General features: G+C 46.5%; 3 protein-coding genes across 4 annotated transcripts in view; all 3 read left to right on the top strand.

The window, feature by feature from the left end:
* The first annotated feature begins 688 nt into the window (after positions 1 to 688).
* Positions 689 to 5,887, top strand: LOC132588988 (neurotrophin receptor-interacting factor homolog). Its single transcript, XM_060261500.1, has 4 exons — positions 689 to 1,247; positions 1,705 to 1,813; positions 4,475 to 4,545; positions 5,744 to 5,887. The coding sequence occupies exons 1-4, from the start codon at positions 729 to 731 to the stop codon at positions 5,885 to 5,887; spliced, it is 843 nt and encodes a 280-aa protein (XP_060117483.1). The 5' UTR covers positions 689 to 728.
* The window catches only part of LOC132589100 (oocyte zinc finger protein XlCOF6-like), a 235,415-nt gene continuing 222,767 nt past the window's right edge, over positions 1,727 to 14,374 (top strand). For both annotated transcript variants that reach the window (XM_060261729.1, XM_060261728.1), the window contains exon 1: positions 1,727 to 1,813. The gene's annotated coding sequence lies outside the window, so the exon portion shown is untranslated. The remainder of the gene's footprint in view (positions 1,814 to 14,374) is intronic.
* LOC132588986 (zinc finger protein 345-like) lies at positions 6,170 to 9,570 on the top strand (the record flags this gene model as incomplete). The annotated part of the gene is made up of 2 exons (XM_060261495.1): positions 6,170 to 6,269; positions 7,340 to 9,570. Coding segments are annotated over exons 1-2 (2,331 nt in total), but the record flags the coding sequence as incomplete, so codon positions are not given.

Below are 14,374 nucleotides of genomic sequence, written 5' to 3'. Positions count from 1 at the left end.
CCTCCCCTCCCCCCGCTTTCTGACGACCCTGAAGCGGGGGGAGGGCCTCCAAACCGGGGGGATCCCCTGCCCCCACCTGGCAACCCTGTAATCAGATAAGATAAAGGTACTGATACCAGTTTCTGGGGGGAAAACTCTTTATAAACCCTGAGATTTGGGGAAAGGGGGCTGACTTGCATTAGAGACGTGGGGGTCTCTATGCTGGTCAAGCCATGAAACTCCTGTTAGAGGCCTCTAATATGGAATGGGACTTAGGTTTTTATAGATTTAATGCTTTAGCAGGTATTAGAGTAGAAGATAGAGGAAGTCTGACTACCAGAATTGGGTAAAAGCTCATCTGAATTCTAACTGTATAACCTTCTAACTGTATTCTGAAATTGGACTCATGTTATCTAATTGTTTCGCCTTTTGATATTTTAAGCCTTCTGTCCGGAGAAGAAACTTATGTGTACTACAGTTTTATCGGTGCGGTTTGGAAACCTATTCATTCGTCTGTATGAGTTCTGGAAAACGACGGGTTGTTTGGGTTACGGAGGGTTCAAAAGATGCACCAAAGTAAATCCCGCCTTACAGACCAGTCTACAGTAGTAGTAGTAGACTGTGAGTGATGTAGCTCTGTCTCCTTTAGGTTCCTTTCTGCCTTTTCTGATATATCCTCTCCCTCTTCATCCAAAGTAAGTAAAGGGATCTTTTTGCAATCACAGGAGGCCCGAGAGAAGGGGAAGAGGATGGAAGAGCAGGACCCAGAAGGACCAGGAATTGGCAAGACAGCAAGGAAAGACCCCAGTCCCATCCAGGCGGGGAGTGGGGCTGAATTCTGGGGAAGAGCTGTGCTGGAGATCCTGCATCAGGACCCTGGGACTTCAGAGGAACATCGCCAGCGTTTCCGGCAGTTCTGCTACCAGGAAGGTGCCGGGCCCCGAGAGGTTTGCAGCCAGCTCCACGGACTTTGCAAGCAGTGGCTGGAGCCGGAGAGGCACTCCAAGAAGAAGATCCTGGACCTGGTGATCCTGGAGCAGTTCCTGGCCCTCCTGCCCGAGGACATGCAGAGCTGGGTCAGAGGATGCGGGCCGGAGACCAGTTCCCAGGCGGTGTCCCTGGCTGAAGGTTTCCTCCTGAGTCAGGCAGAGGAGAAGAGGCAGGCCGAACAGGTGAGGGAGCTTCATGCAGTCCCTTCAAGCTGTGATCTTCCACCTCAGCCTAAGGCCTCCTTGCCTAGTATATACCCCTCCAGACACTTCACCTCGGTTGGTATAAAACTGAAAACCTGATTTTTGCCGCTGCGGTTGAAGCAGCTTTGTTGATTGATGCAGGGGTGAAATTATGGGAATGGGACAAGATAAGTCTTCTGAGAGCCAGTTTGGTGTAGTGGTTAAGTGTGCGGACTCTTATCTGGGAGAACTGGGTTTGATTCCCCCCCCCCTCCACTTACAGCTGCTGGGTCAGCCAAAGCTTTCGTAGGAGTTGTCCTTGAAAGGGCAGCTGCTGTAATAGCTCTCTCAGCCCCACCTACCTCACAGGGTGTATGTTGTGGGGCGGGGGGTGGGGAAGGTAAAGGAGATTGTGAGCCACTCTGAGACTCTGAGATTTAGAATATAGGCCAGGATATAAATCCAGTATCATCATCTTCTTCGTCTTTTTCTTCTTCGTCGTTGTCTTCTTCTTCTTCAGCATTCCTCCTCTTACGTGTCTCTCTTACTGCAGATGTGGGGACCGTCTGTGGAATTAAATTTCTTTGAGGGGGAAGGGTCTCCTCTGGAGGAAGAGCACAAGGCCCAGGCCCAGGAGCGTTCCCAAGATGCCCTCTCACGTGGTAAGGGTGCCTGGTGCCCAGATTTGGGCCCATTGCGAAGTTGTTGGGTAGAAGGTTCAGGACAGGAGAAAAAAAAGAAATGTTTCTGCACATCTACTCAGAGGGGACTTCTGAGATTCAGGGCCATAGGGTGTGAAGGTCGCCACTCATGTGAAGGGCTTTTTTTGTAGTAGGAACTCCTTTAAATATCAGGCCACACACCCCTGATGTAGCCAATGGGCTGGCGTTTGCACAGGGGGCTACCTTGACCTTTGCCTTTAGCCTGATAATTTAGTACACCGGGTGATGTCAGGGGTCTGTGGCATACGCAAATGAGTTGTGCTAATGAGCTCTGGCACCTTTTTCCCTGAAAAATGAATGTATATGTACTTGAAGGGCTGTCCTATAGAGGATGGTATGGAATTGTTTTCTGTGGCCCCAGAAGGTAGACCAGAACCAACGGGTTGAAATTAAATCAAAAGAGTTTCCGGCTCAACATGAGGAAGAACTTCCTGACCGTTAGAGCGGTTCCTCAGTGGAACAGGCTTCCTCGGGAGGTGGTGGGCTCTCCTTCCTTGGAGGTTTTTAAACAGAGGCTGGATGGCCATCTGACAGCAATGAGGATCCTGTGAATTTAGGGGGAGGAGTTTGTGAATTTCCTGCATTGTGCAGGGGGTTGGACTAGATGACCCTGGAGGTACCTTCCAACTCTACGATTCTATGTTTTTATGTTGTTACCCATCCTAAACCTGCATTGGATTATAGCATTGGAAAAAGTCCAGAAAAGGTCAACTAGAATGATTAAAGGGTTGGAACACTTTCCCTAGGAAGAAAGGTTAAAACGCTTGGGGCTCTTTAGCTTGGAGAAACGTCGACTGCGGGGTGACATGATACAAGATTATGCATGGGATGGAGAAAGTAGAGAAAGAAGTACTTTTCTCCCTTTCTCACAATACAAGAACTCGTGGGCATTCGATGAAATTGCTGAGCAGTTGGGTTAAAACGGATAAAAGAAGTCCTTCTTCACCCAAAGGGTGATTAACATGTGGAATTCACTGCCACAGGAGGTGGTGGCGGCTACAAGCATAGCCAGCTTCAAGAGGGGGTTAGATAAGAACATAAGAACATAAGAGAAGCCATGTTGGAGATAAAAATATGGAGCAGAGGTCCATCAGTGGCTATTAGCCACAGTGTGTGTGTGTGTATTTTGGCCATTGTGTGATGCAGAGTGTTGGACTGGATGGGCCACTGGTCTGATCCAACATGGCTTCCCTTATGTTCTTATGTGGAGAGCCAGTTTGGTGTAGTGGTTAAGTGTTCGGACTCTTATCTGGGAGAACCGGGTTTGATTCCCCACTCCTCCACTTGCACCTGCTGGAATGGCCTTGGGTCAGCCATAGTTCTGACAGAGGTTGTCCTTGAAAGGGCAGCAGCTGTGAGAGCCCTCTCCAGCCCCACCCACCTCACAGGGTGTTTGTTGTGGGGGAGGAAGGTAAAGGAGATTGTGAGCCACTCTGAGACTCTTCGGAGTGGAGGGCGGGATATAAATCCAATATCTTCTTCTTCTTCTTCTTATGTGACACATGGTGTTAGGCTGGATGGGCCATTGGCCTGACCCAACATGGCTTCTCTTATGTTCTTATGTGACAGAGTGTTGGACTGGATGGGCCATTGGCCTGATCCAACATGGCTTCTCTTATGTTCTTATGTGACACAGAGTGTTGGACTGGATGGGCCATTGGCCTGATTCAACATGGCTTCTCTTATGTTCTTATGTGACACAGAGTGTTGGACTGGATGGGCCATTGGCCTGACTCAACATGGCTTCTCTTATGTTCTTATGTGACTCAGAGTGTTGGACTGGATGGGCCATTGACCTGATCCAACATGGCTTCTCTTATGTTCTTATGTGTGACACAGAGTGTTGGACTGGATGGGCCATTGGCCTGACTCAACATGGCTTCTCTTATGTTCTTATGTGACTCAGAGTGTTGGACTGGATGGGCCATTGGCCTGATCCAACATGGCTTCTCTTATGTTCTGATGTTCTTATGCCTTGGCAGGATGGGTGGAATTATAAATCCCATCAATAAAATCAATAAATGAATAAATAAATGATGTCACAGTGTTGTCTCATCCCGCTTAAAAACTAGACATGATACCGAAACATCAACAGACACCCTAGAAAACCCTTGCTGTTACTCTTGAGTTCAGATGTTCGAATGTCATGTCTGGATTTTTGCACAGATGTGATTATGATGTGTCATGTGGCCTCCTTTTCCCACCTTCCTTCTCCCAGAAGCCTGAACTCAAAGGCACATGGGAGGGTCCAGCCAGCGGGAAAGTGGCACGCTTGGACCCTTGGTCTGATCAAGCAGGGATGCTGTCAACAGTTTTGAGCTTTGGAGTTCACCAGATAAGTTCCAAGTGTCACAGAAGTCCGGGATGTGTTGGCAGCGTTTATACACTCCCCACCCCTCTCCAAAGCTCATAAGAATCTGTTGCTTCTCTTCCACCCCTCCCTCAGGTTTACTTAAAATCATTACATGTCTTGTTGAGTGTACACAGGGCAAAGTTTCAGAGCCCTGGGGTACAGAAGTCCACGAAGCAGGATTCACAGGAGCAAACAAAATATGAAGTCTCGGCTAATGCTCTTTCTTCCAATGTTTCTCTTCCTCACAGGCAGTGAAGAGACTGGGTCGAGTCATCGTCTTCGTGGAGGAGGAGAAACAGCTGCTGCCCCTGAAGTCCAGGTAGGGGAGATGAGCAGGAGGCCGCCTAAGGTGTCCGAGCAAGAGAGGCTCTGAACACCACTCCTTTGACCCCTGTCAGCTCTCCATCCTCCACGCTACCAGAATGTCCATTTCCTCCCCCCCCCCCAAAAAATACTTGCTTCATTAATAGTTTAAACCAGGGGACATTTTGTTGAAAAATAGATGGTGGCGCTCATCCAGTTTGGTGTATCGGTTAAGTGCGTGGACACAAATATTAACCAATCCACCCACCCCCATATTCTTATCTTACGTGAGAGCCAGTTTGGTGTAGTGGTTAAGTGTGTGGACTCTTATCTGGGAGAACCAGGTTTGATTCCCCACTCCTACACTTGCAGCTGCTGGAATGGCCTTGGGTCAACCATAGCTCTAGCAGAGGTTGTCTTTGAAAGGGCAGCTGCTGTAAGAGCCCTCTCAGCCACACCCACCTCACAGGGTTTCTGTTGTGGGGGGAAAAGATATAGGAGATTGTAAGCCACTCCGAGACTTTGATTCAGAGTGAAGGGCAGGGTATAAATCTGTGGTCTTCTTCCTCCGCTTGCAGCTGCTGGAATGGCCTTGGGTCAGCCATAGCTCTCGCAGGATTTGTCCTTGAAAGGGCAGCTGCTGTGAGAGCCCTCTCAGTCCCACCCACCTCACAGGGTGTCTGTTGTGGGGGAAGATGATAAAGGAGATTGTAAACCACTCCGAGACTTTGATTCAGAGTGAAGGGCAGGGTATAAATCTGTGGTCTTCTTCCTCCGCTTGCAGCTGCTGGAATGGCCTTGGGTCAGCCATAGCTCTGGCAGAGGTTGCCCTTGAAAGGGCAGCTGCTGTGAGAGCCATCTCCAGCCCCACCCACCTCACAGGGTGTCTGTTGTGGGGGAGGGAGATAGAGGAGATTGTGAGCTGCTCTGAGACTCTTCGGAGTGGAGGGCGGGATATAAATCCAGTATCTTCTTCATATGAATTATAAGTGATTTTGTATAATATGGACGTTTCCCACAGCCTTTGATACCAGGCTTCTAATGTGGGTGCGTGTTTATCATACTTTAATATCATCTTAAAATATCATATTTTAATAGCCGCTGCACAGCTAGTCATAGCCTCGTACTGGGTAGATAAACACAGAATGCCCATTTCCTGAGTGCAGTCTTGCCTGGGCACAATCTCTGATGAGGAAATCTGCTTTTTCTTTTAGTCTCCACCTTCCTTTGAGGACGTGGCTGTGCATTTCACCGAGGCTGAGTGGGCCCTGCTGAACCCGGGCCAACGAACTCTCTGCCAGGAAGTCATGTTGGAAAACTATGGGAACGTGGCCTCTCTGGGTAAGGATTGTTCTTAGGTGCCGAAGGTGTGAATTGCTGCCATTGTGGCGATATGTGAATCAAAATCTTGAAGAGCAGCATGTCACTGTGTGGCTGAGCCCTGGACTCACCCCTGTGGACAACTCCAGGAGTTGAAGTGGCAGCAAAAGCAGCCAACACCGTTGGCTGGTCCAGGGGCAACTGCAGCCAATGGTGTGGCCAGGATGAGAGGCAGGGTGGGTATCAGGGCCTGAGGTCGAGACAGAGAAAGGCCTCGGGTCACTAATCCTTCTCTCCTCTCTTTCTCTACCAAACAAGGCATGGATGTACGAGAGACTGCAGTGGAGACAGGCAAAGAGCTGGAGCGTTTCTCAAGAGGATCTCAACATAATATTTCCTTCCAGAGTGAACTGGCTGTGAGTGAGTATGCGTCATTATTTATTTCTTTTGCATATTTCTATTCCGCCCATTCCCCGTAGGGCTCAGGGCAGAGTACAACGTATGATAAAACAATAAAATACAATATAAACATTTTATAAACAAACAACTCGACAGCACTCAGAAAATGTTCCATATCGTCACAATATAGCCCAGCCTGGCCGTCTCACGTCATGATAAGATGTTATCCCACAGAGATGGCAGATATTATTCCATTTTATAGCACGGATGAGAGTGCCGGCAGGGGAGGCCAACCAGATCAAGAATAGATGCCCGCAGCCTCAACTAAAAGCCTGGTGGAACAGCTCCGTTTTACAGGCCCTACGGAAGGCTAATAAGCCAGGTAGGGCCCGGATGTCTGTAGGGAGCTGATTCCACCAGGTTGGGGCCAGGACTGAAAAAGCCCTGCCCCTAGTTGAGGCAAGGCGGGTGTCTCTTGGTCCGGGGATGGCCAACAGATGTTGGGAGGCTGAACATAATGACCTCCTGAGCATATATGGGAGGAGACGGTCCCGCAGGTATGTTGGTCCCAGGCCACCTCAAGGGAATGGGCAAATAATAGCCATGGCAGATTTCTCCTTCACTTCTTAGTAAATCTTGGTGAGGTAGAATGATAACACCCTCTGAGTAACGAGGGAGGCCTTTTGCCGCCTGAGATCTTGGGAACTCTTCCTTGGGCTGAGCTCAGTTGTGGCTTTTTTTGTCCCTTAAGGGGCAGCACTGTCCTTGAATACCAGATAATCCAGGGAAAGGTGAGGTATTCACTTCAGAACAGCTTTGCTGGATGAGTCAGGAACCCATCAACCTTTTCCTTCCATGGTCAGTTACATGTCTTTAAGCCTCTTGTCCCTTCAACAAGAGGCATTCCTATGGGAGTTCCCTTAGAACTGTGGCGTTCGCTTGGTGAGACATCTCCCCTACCCTAGCAGGCGTGTTATTCGAGTCTGAACACCAGTTCCTCTTCTCTCTCATCGCATTCATTAATCCGGAATTCCTGATTGGTGGCTTTGCTCCTTGTGTGAGTGCTGATTTCAACTCTGTCTTTATTCCAGCTGGAGATTTCAAGGAGTCGGTGGGGGAATTTCAGGGGATCTCACTGGAAAAAGTCCAGAATGAACAGCTCAAAGGAAACTTGGGGAACAGAGATGGACCACAGAGGCAGGAAAGAAACTGTACGGTGAAGAGGCGGGTTAAGTCCATTTGTCACCAAGAAGGGGACTTCCATGGAATCCCAGGCCACAACCATCTCCAGTGGACTTATTCACAAGTGAAGCCATTTGTCTGCTCCAAGAGTGAAATGGTTTTCACCAATGGAAGAAAGAGTGATGTATGTTTACAGAAGCACATCAAAATGAAGTCATGTAAATGTTGTTCCTGTGGAAAGTACTTCAGATACAGACCACAGCTTATTGTACAGCAAACAGTACACACGCCACAGAAGCTTTTTGAATGCTCAGAGTGTAGAAAGAGATTCAGTCAGAGTGGCCATCTTCAACAGCATCAAAGAATCCACCCAGGGGGAAAATCTTTTGAATGCTCAGAGTGTGGAATGACATTTAAACGGAGTGACAGTCTTCTAGAACATCAAAGGACCCACTCAGGGGAGAAACCTTTTGAATGCTCAGAGTGTGGAAAGAGATTCAGTGTGAGTTCCAGTCTTCAAAAGCATCAAAGAACTCACACAGGGGAAAAACCTTTTGAATGCTCAGAGTGTGGAAAAAGATTCAGTCAAAATGTCACTCTTCAAGAGCATCAAAGAACACACACAGGGGAGAAACCTTTTGAATGCTCAGAGTGTAGTAAGAGGTTCAGTAGTAGTAGCAATCTTCATCAGCATCAAAGAACGCACACAGGGGAGAAACCTTTTGAATGCTCAGAGTGTGGGAAGAGATTTAGACAGCGTGACAGTCTTCAAGAACATCAAAGGACCCACTCAGGGGAGAAACCTTTTGAATGTTCTGAGTGTGGAAAGAGATTCAGTGTGAGTTCCAGTCTTCAAAAGCATCAAAGAACTCACACAGGGAAAAAACCTTTTGAATGCTCAGAGTGTGGAAAAAGATTCAGTCAAAATGTCACTCTTCAAGAGCATCAAAGAACACACACAGGGGAGAAACCTTTTGAATGCTCAGAGTGTAGTAAGAGGTTCAGTAGTAGTAGCAATCTTCATCAGCATCAAAGAACGCACACAGGGGAGAAACCTTTTGAATGCTCAGAGTGTGGGAAGAGATTTAGACAGCGTGGCAGTCTTCAAGAACATCAAAGGATCCACTCAGGGGAGAAACCTTTTGAATGTTCTGAGTGTGGAAAGAGATTCAGTGTGAGTTCCAGTCTTCAAAAGCATCAAAGAACTCACACAGGGGAAAAACCTTTTGAATGCTCAGAGTGTGGAAAAAGATTCAGTCAAAATGTCACTCTTCAAGAGCATCAAAGAACACACACAGGGGAGAAACCTTTTGAATGCTCAGAGTGTAGTAAGAGGTTCAGTAGTAGTAGCAATCTTCATCAGCATCAAAGAACGCACACAGGGGAGAAACCTTTTGAATGCTCAGAGTGTGTGAAGAGATTTAGACAGCGTGACAGTCTTCAAGAACATCAAAGGACCCACTCAGGGGAGAAACCTTTTGAATGTTCTGAGTGTGGAATGAGATTCAATGTGAGTTCCAGTCTTTATCAGCATCAAAGAAACCACAGAGGGGAGAAACCTTTTGAATGTTCAGAGTGTGGAAAGAGATTCAGTGTGAGTTCGAGGCTTCAAGAACATAAAAGAACACACACAGGGGAAAAACCTTTTGAATGCTCAGAGTGTGGAAAGAGATTCAGACAGAGTGGCCATCTTCATCAGCACCAAAGAACCCACACAGGGGAGAAACCTTTTGAATGCTCAGAGTGTGGAAAGAGATTCAGCGTGAGTTCTAGTCTTCAAAAGCATCAAAGACTCCACAAAGGAGAGAAACCTTTTGAATGCTCAGAGTGTGGGAAGAGATTCAGTCAAAATATCACTCTTCAAGAGCATCAAAGAATACACACAGGGGAGAAACCTTTTTTATGCTTAGAGTGTGGAAAGAGGTTCAGTAGTAGTAGCAATCTTCATCAGCATCAAAGAACACACACAGGGGACAAACCTTTTGAATGCTCAGAGTGTGGAAAGAGATTCAGTCTGAATAGCAGTCTTCAACAGCATCAAAGACTCCATGGAGGAGGGAAACCTTTTGAATGCTCAGAGTGTGGAAAGATATTTAGTCAAAATGTCACTCTTCAAAAGCATCAAAGAATGCACACAGAGGAGAAACCTTTTGAATGCTCAGAGTGAAATTCAGTCAAAATGTCACTTTTCAAGAGTGTCGAAGAATGCACACAGGGAAGAAACCTTTTGAATGCTCAGAGTGTCAAATGTGATTCATTTGGAGTGGCAGTCTTCAACAGCATCAAATAACGTATGGAAGGGACCTTTTGAATGTTCAGAGTGTTGAAAGAGGTTCAGTGAGAGTGACAATCTTCAACAGCATCAAAGAAACCACAGAGGGGGAAAACCTTTTTATTTCTCAGAGTGTGGAAAGAATATTGAGCCTGAGATCTGGTCTTCAACATCATCAAAGAAACCAGAGGGGAAAAAACCTTTTCAGTGCTCATTGCATGGAAGATTTAATCAGAATGGCACTCTTCAACTGCACCAGAGAACCCAAACAAGATGTGGCCGAACAACTGAAGCTGAAGAAGGTGAAAGGGAGCAGACCGCGTATGAAAGAATTACTCTCAAAAGCCAAGCGTACCAGAACTTCACTCACACTGTAATTTTTAAAATTTTGCGGGTTTCCATTGAAAACCTTTCCTCTCTGTTCTGTATGCTGAAATCATGTGTGCATTCATTTGTTCAGACGTACAGGGTTGCCTGCATTCCAACACCAAATCTGTTACTAGAAATGCTTGGGTCTACTCTTTTTGATGGGGGAATTAGCAAGAGATAGTCCATAGGAAGATATATTTTTGGAGTGGGCTCTTTCACCAATAATATGAAGGTGAGGTATCAGAAAGAAGTCTCCAGATTTAAAATAATTTAAAATGCTTCATTGGAAAAATATGTAGGAATGCAAACATACATAAGCAATCGACCTATACATACAGTCAAGAACTAGGAAAATCAGGAGGAAAAATAGCGACTTTGAGGGAAAGTTACAGCGGCAATATTTACCTGTCCAGATGTGCAAAAGTCCATGAGGGGAGGGGCAAGACGGCCAGGGTCTTGGGTGTGTGGTTGAATCCAGGAACACACAACACACTGAGCTGGGTCTGTTTGTTTCCCAAATGTATCCTGAAAGTGTGTTAAGTGGTCTATACAATAGTTTGATGGGATTCTCGTTGTGTGGTGAGGGTGAGCTGAATGTGTTCCAGGGGCTAGACACAGAAGTGTAATGTTCTCTGTTTGCACAGAGAATGGAGCCAGGAGATGGGTTTCCCAAGGTAAAATGAATAGTTCTCAGTTTGAAACGAAGTGTGGGAATGGTTTCCTCATAGGTGTCAGGAAGAAACAAAGGATTACTGAGGCTGGTTTCAACGTTGGAGGAGGTACGAGAAGTTTCTCTACACAGTCAAAAAATGGATGTTTGAGTTCTACAAGCATTTTCTGTTTTTCAAGTATGGAGTTCGGACTATAAGAAGAATTTTTTCTGGACATTGAATGTTGGAATTTGTGGCACTTTATGCTATTATGAACCATATGGTCTATGGCTTATTATAAGAAGCGTGGAATGTTATTTGGAGTAAGCGTTATAAATAGTATATAAATGCCTAGTGTATTTGTTAAAAAGAGTAGCATTTGTTCAATCATGGTGTTGTATATTGGGTGTCAGGAAGAGCCAGGATGACTTAATGTATGAATTTAATGTTGGTGCCCTGAGGATGTGCAGGAAGATAGCTGCCATGGGCCCAGGCTGGCATGGCGGGGCAGCCAGAAGCTGAGCCCGGAGGAAGCGTGGCTGAGATTCCCTATTCTATTCGGATTCAGTGGTTCTTTCCTCTGACTCCATTGGACGTTCAATAGGCTCAGAATACGACAAACTGGGCTTTCTTCTGAAGTTGGACTCCAAATTGCCTCCAGAGCTAGCATCAAAGTATGCTAACATCTCAGACAGGGTTTGCAAACCTGGATATGCGTCTGCTCTCATGACTGCCATCTTCCCAAACTTTGCCATGTGTCTGTATTTTGATCGGAGGTCGGGTTGGTCCATCAGAGAAGAGAAATCTGACAAATATTTCCGAACCCATTGTGTCTTGACGTTCCATGCCAGGATGGAGTAGGAAGTAGTAGTGCGCCTGGAGGATGCTTGCTTCTGACCTTTAGACAGAGATCCAGTTTGCAAGCTGAGCTAACCTTTAACCCAAGTCTAAAGGTCTACAAGCTTAGACAGTTTCAAGAGGGGATTGGATAAGCATATGGAGCAGAGGTCCATCAGTGGCCATTAGCCACAGCATATTGTTGGAACTGTCTGGGGCAGTGATGCTCTGCATTCTTGGTGCTTGGGGGGCCACAGTGGGAGGACTTATAGTGTCCCGGCCCCAATGGTGGACCTCCTGATGGCACCTGGGTTTTTTTGCCACTGTGTGACACAAGAGTGTTGGACTGAATGGGCCATTGGCCTGATCCAACATGGCTTCTCTTATGTTATTATGTGACACAGAGCATTGGACTGGATGGGCCATTGGCCCGATCCAACATGGCTTCTCTTATGTTCTTATGTGACAGAGTGTTGGACTGGAGGGGCCATTGGCCTGATCCAACATGGCTTCTCTTATGTTCTTATGTGACACAGAATGTTGGACTGGATGTGCCATTGGCCTGATCCAACATGGCTTCTCTTATGTTCTTATGTCTGGGGCAAGTGATGCTCTATATTCTTGGTGCTTGGGAGGGCCACAGTGGGAGGACTTCTAGTGTCCTGGCCCCACTGGTGTACCTCCTGATGGCACCTGGGTTTTTTGGCCACTGTGTAACACAGAGTGTTGGACTGGAGGGGCCACTGGCCTGATCCAATATGGCTCCTCTTATGTTCTAAGCCTGGAGTGTTCTCCCTTGGCCTGTTTTCTGAATGAACTCTGGTTCAGATCAATCCTAGGGGACCCCACTACTTATTGGGGTGCTTCCCTAGGCTGGGCAGCACCTCCTAGCTACAATATCTATGGGAGACCCCACAAGGCCTATTTGCCAGGGCTTTGAGGGGGGCTGAAGAGCATGTGTCCCCAAGAGGGGAGCGGGGAGGGATTCTTCTTTCATCTTGGTTTTAACTGAGGATGCTTACATATTGTTCAAAGCCCCCTTGAACCAAGAAGCTGTAATGTGAAGTATATTGGAACTGATAATAAAACCATTCTCAATTATTATTAATCTCAATTAAGTAGTGATTTATATCAGAGGGGGAAATGTCAATATTAGTCAAAGGATACCCAGGAAAGGCGTCTGTCTGTAGATTTCTCTCCGATCTTCTGTCTGCTTGAATTACGACCATTGAAGACTTTTGGACACTTTTACTGCATCCAAGCAACAAAGGTTGATCTGTTGGGTTTATTTATATATGTGCCGACCTTGTCACTGACGCCTTTGTAGAAAAAGCCAAGCAGTAACTCATTTGCATATTAGGCCGCACCCCCCTGACCCCAAGCCAGACGAAACTGTGTTCCTGTGCGTTCCTGCTCAGAAAGAAAAGCCTTGGGTTCAGCAACTGAGATGTTATTTTGTTTCTCTATGTTGATGCATGATATAACATGAGCAACTGAGAGTCAGTTTGGTGTAGTGGTTAAGAAGACAAAGATGATATTGGATTTATCTCCCGCCCTCCACTCAGTCTCAGAGAGGCTCACAATCTCTATCTTCCCCACAACAGACACCCTGTGAGGTGGGTGGGGCTGGAGAGGGCTCTCACAGCAGCTGCCCTTTTAAGGACAACCTCTGCCAGAGCTATGGCTGACCCAAGTGCGTGGACTCGTATCTAGGAGAACTGGGTTTGATTCCCCACTCCTCCACTTGCAGCTGCTGGAATGGCCTTGGGTCAGCCATAGCTCTCCTAGAAGTTGTCCTTGAAAGGGGAGCTGCTGTGAGAGCCCTCTCAGCCCCACCCATCTCACAGGGTGTCTGTTGTGGGGGAGGAAGGGAAAGGAGATTGTAGGCCGCTCTGAGACTCTGTCCTTGAAAGGGCAGCTTCTGGGAGAGCCCTCTCAGCCCCACCCACCTCACAGGGTGTCTGTCTGTTGTGGGGGAAGAAGATAAAGGAGATTGTAAGCCGCTCTGAGTCTCTGATTCAGAGAAAAGGCCGGGGTAGAAATCTGCAGTCTTCTTCTTGTATGTGTTTTGAACCACCAACTCTATATAGATGTTTATTTGAAAATATAAATATTCTTTCAGTGTCTTCTATATTCAGATAATTCCAGTATATATATATATATATATTTATGGTCTTTCCTTGGTGTCCTCTGCAGACATTGTGAACTTAGGCAGATCATGAGAAAGAGGGCAGGAAGGGATCCTGGAGGGTTTTTTTGCCATCTTCCGAGCATGGAACAAGGCACATAGGGGGTATGTGTGGGCGGAGGAATTTGTGAAGTTCCTGTATTGTGAAGGGGATGGACTCGATGACCCTGGAAATCCCTTCCAACTCTGTGATTCTATGATCCTTTGATTGTAGGCCAAGACTTGATTTCTCCTTATTAATCTATCATTCCATTATAGATTATGAAGTCATTATTTTTCATCTCTTTTCTATCACAATATGTATTTATTGTTGATATTACGGGTGATATTGTAGGGCCAATTCTTCTTCTTATAGACTCCCATGAATTGAGTTGACTGTCTCACATCATATGACTTTTATCTTTCCAGATTTGTTTCTTAATCCAAAAGTAACTGTCATCCAGATCTGCTGCTTCTAGTTTTATTACTCTTATCATTGGGATTTTAGATCCAATCTGCAATTCAAACCAAACCAGCTGCTTGGTGGTATAGATTAATGTTAGGTAGTGCTAAGCCTATTTTTTCTAATAGAATCATAGAGCTGGCCCCCCAGGGTCATCTAGTCCAACCCCCTGCCCAATGCAGAAAA

The sequence above is a fragment of the Heteronotia binoei genome, chromosome 21, assembly GCF_032191835.1.
Source record: "Heteronotia binoei isolate CCM8104 ecotype False Entrance Well chromosome 21, APGP_CSIRO_Hbin_v1, whole genome shotgun sequence".
NCBI lineage: Eukaryota > Metazoa > Chordata > Lepidosauria > Squamata > Gekkonidae > Heteronotia > Heteronotia binoei.
Note: the sequence above shows the minus strand (reverse complement) of the source record. Positions and strands in the feature narration are given on the sequence as shown.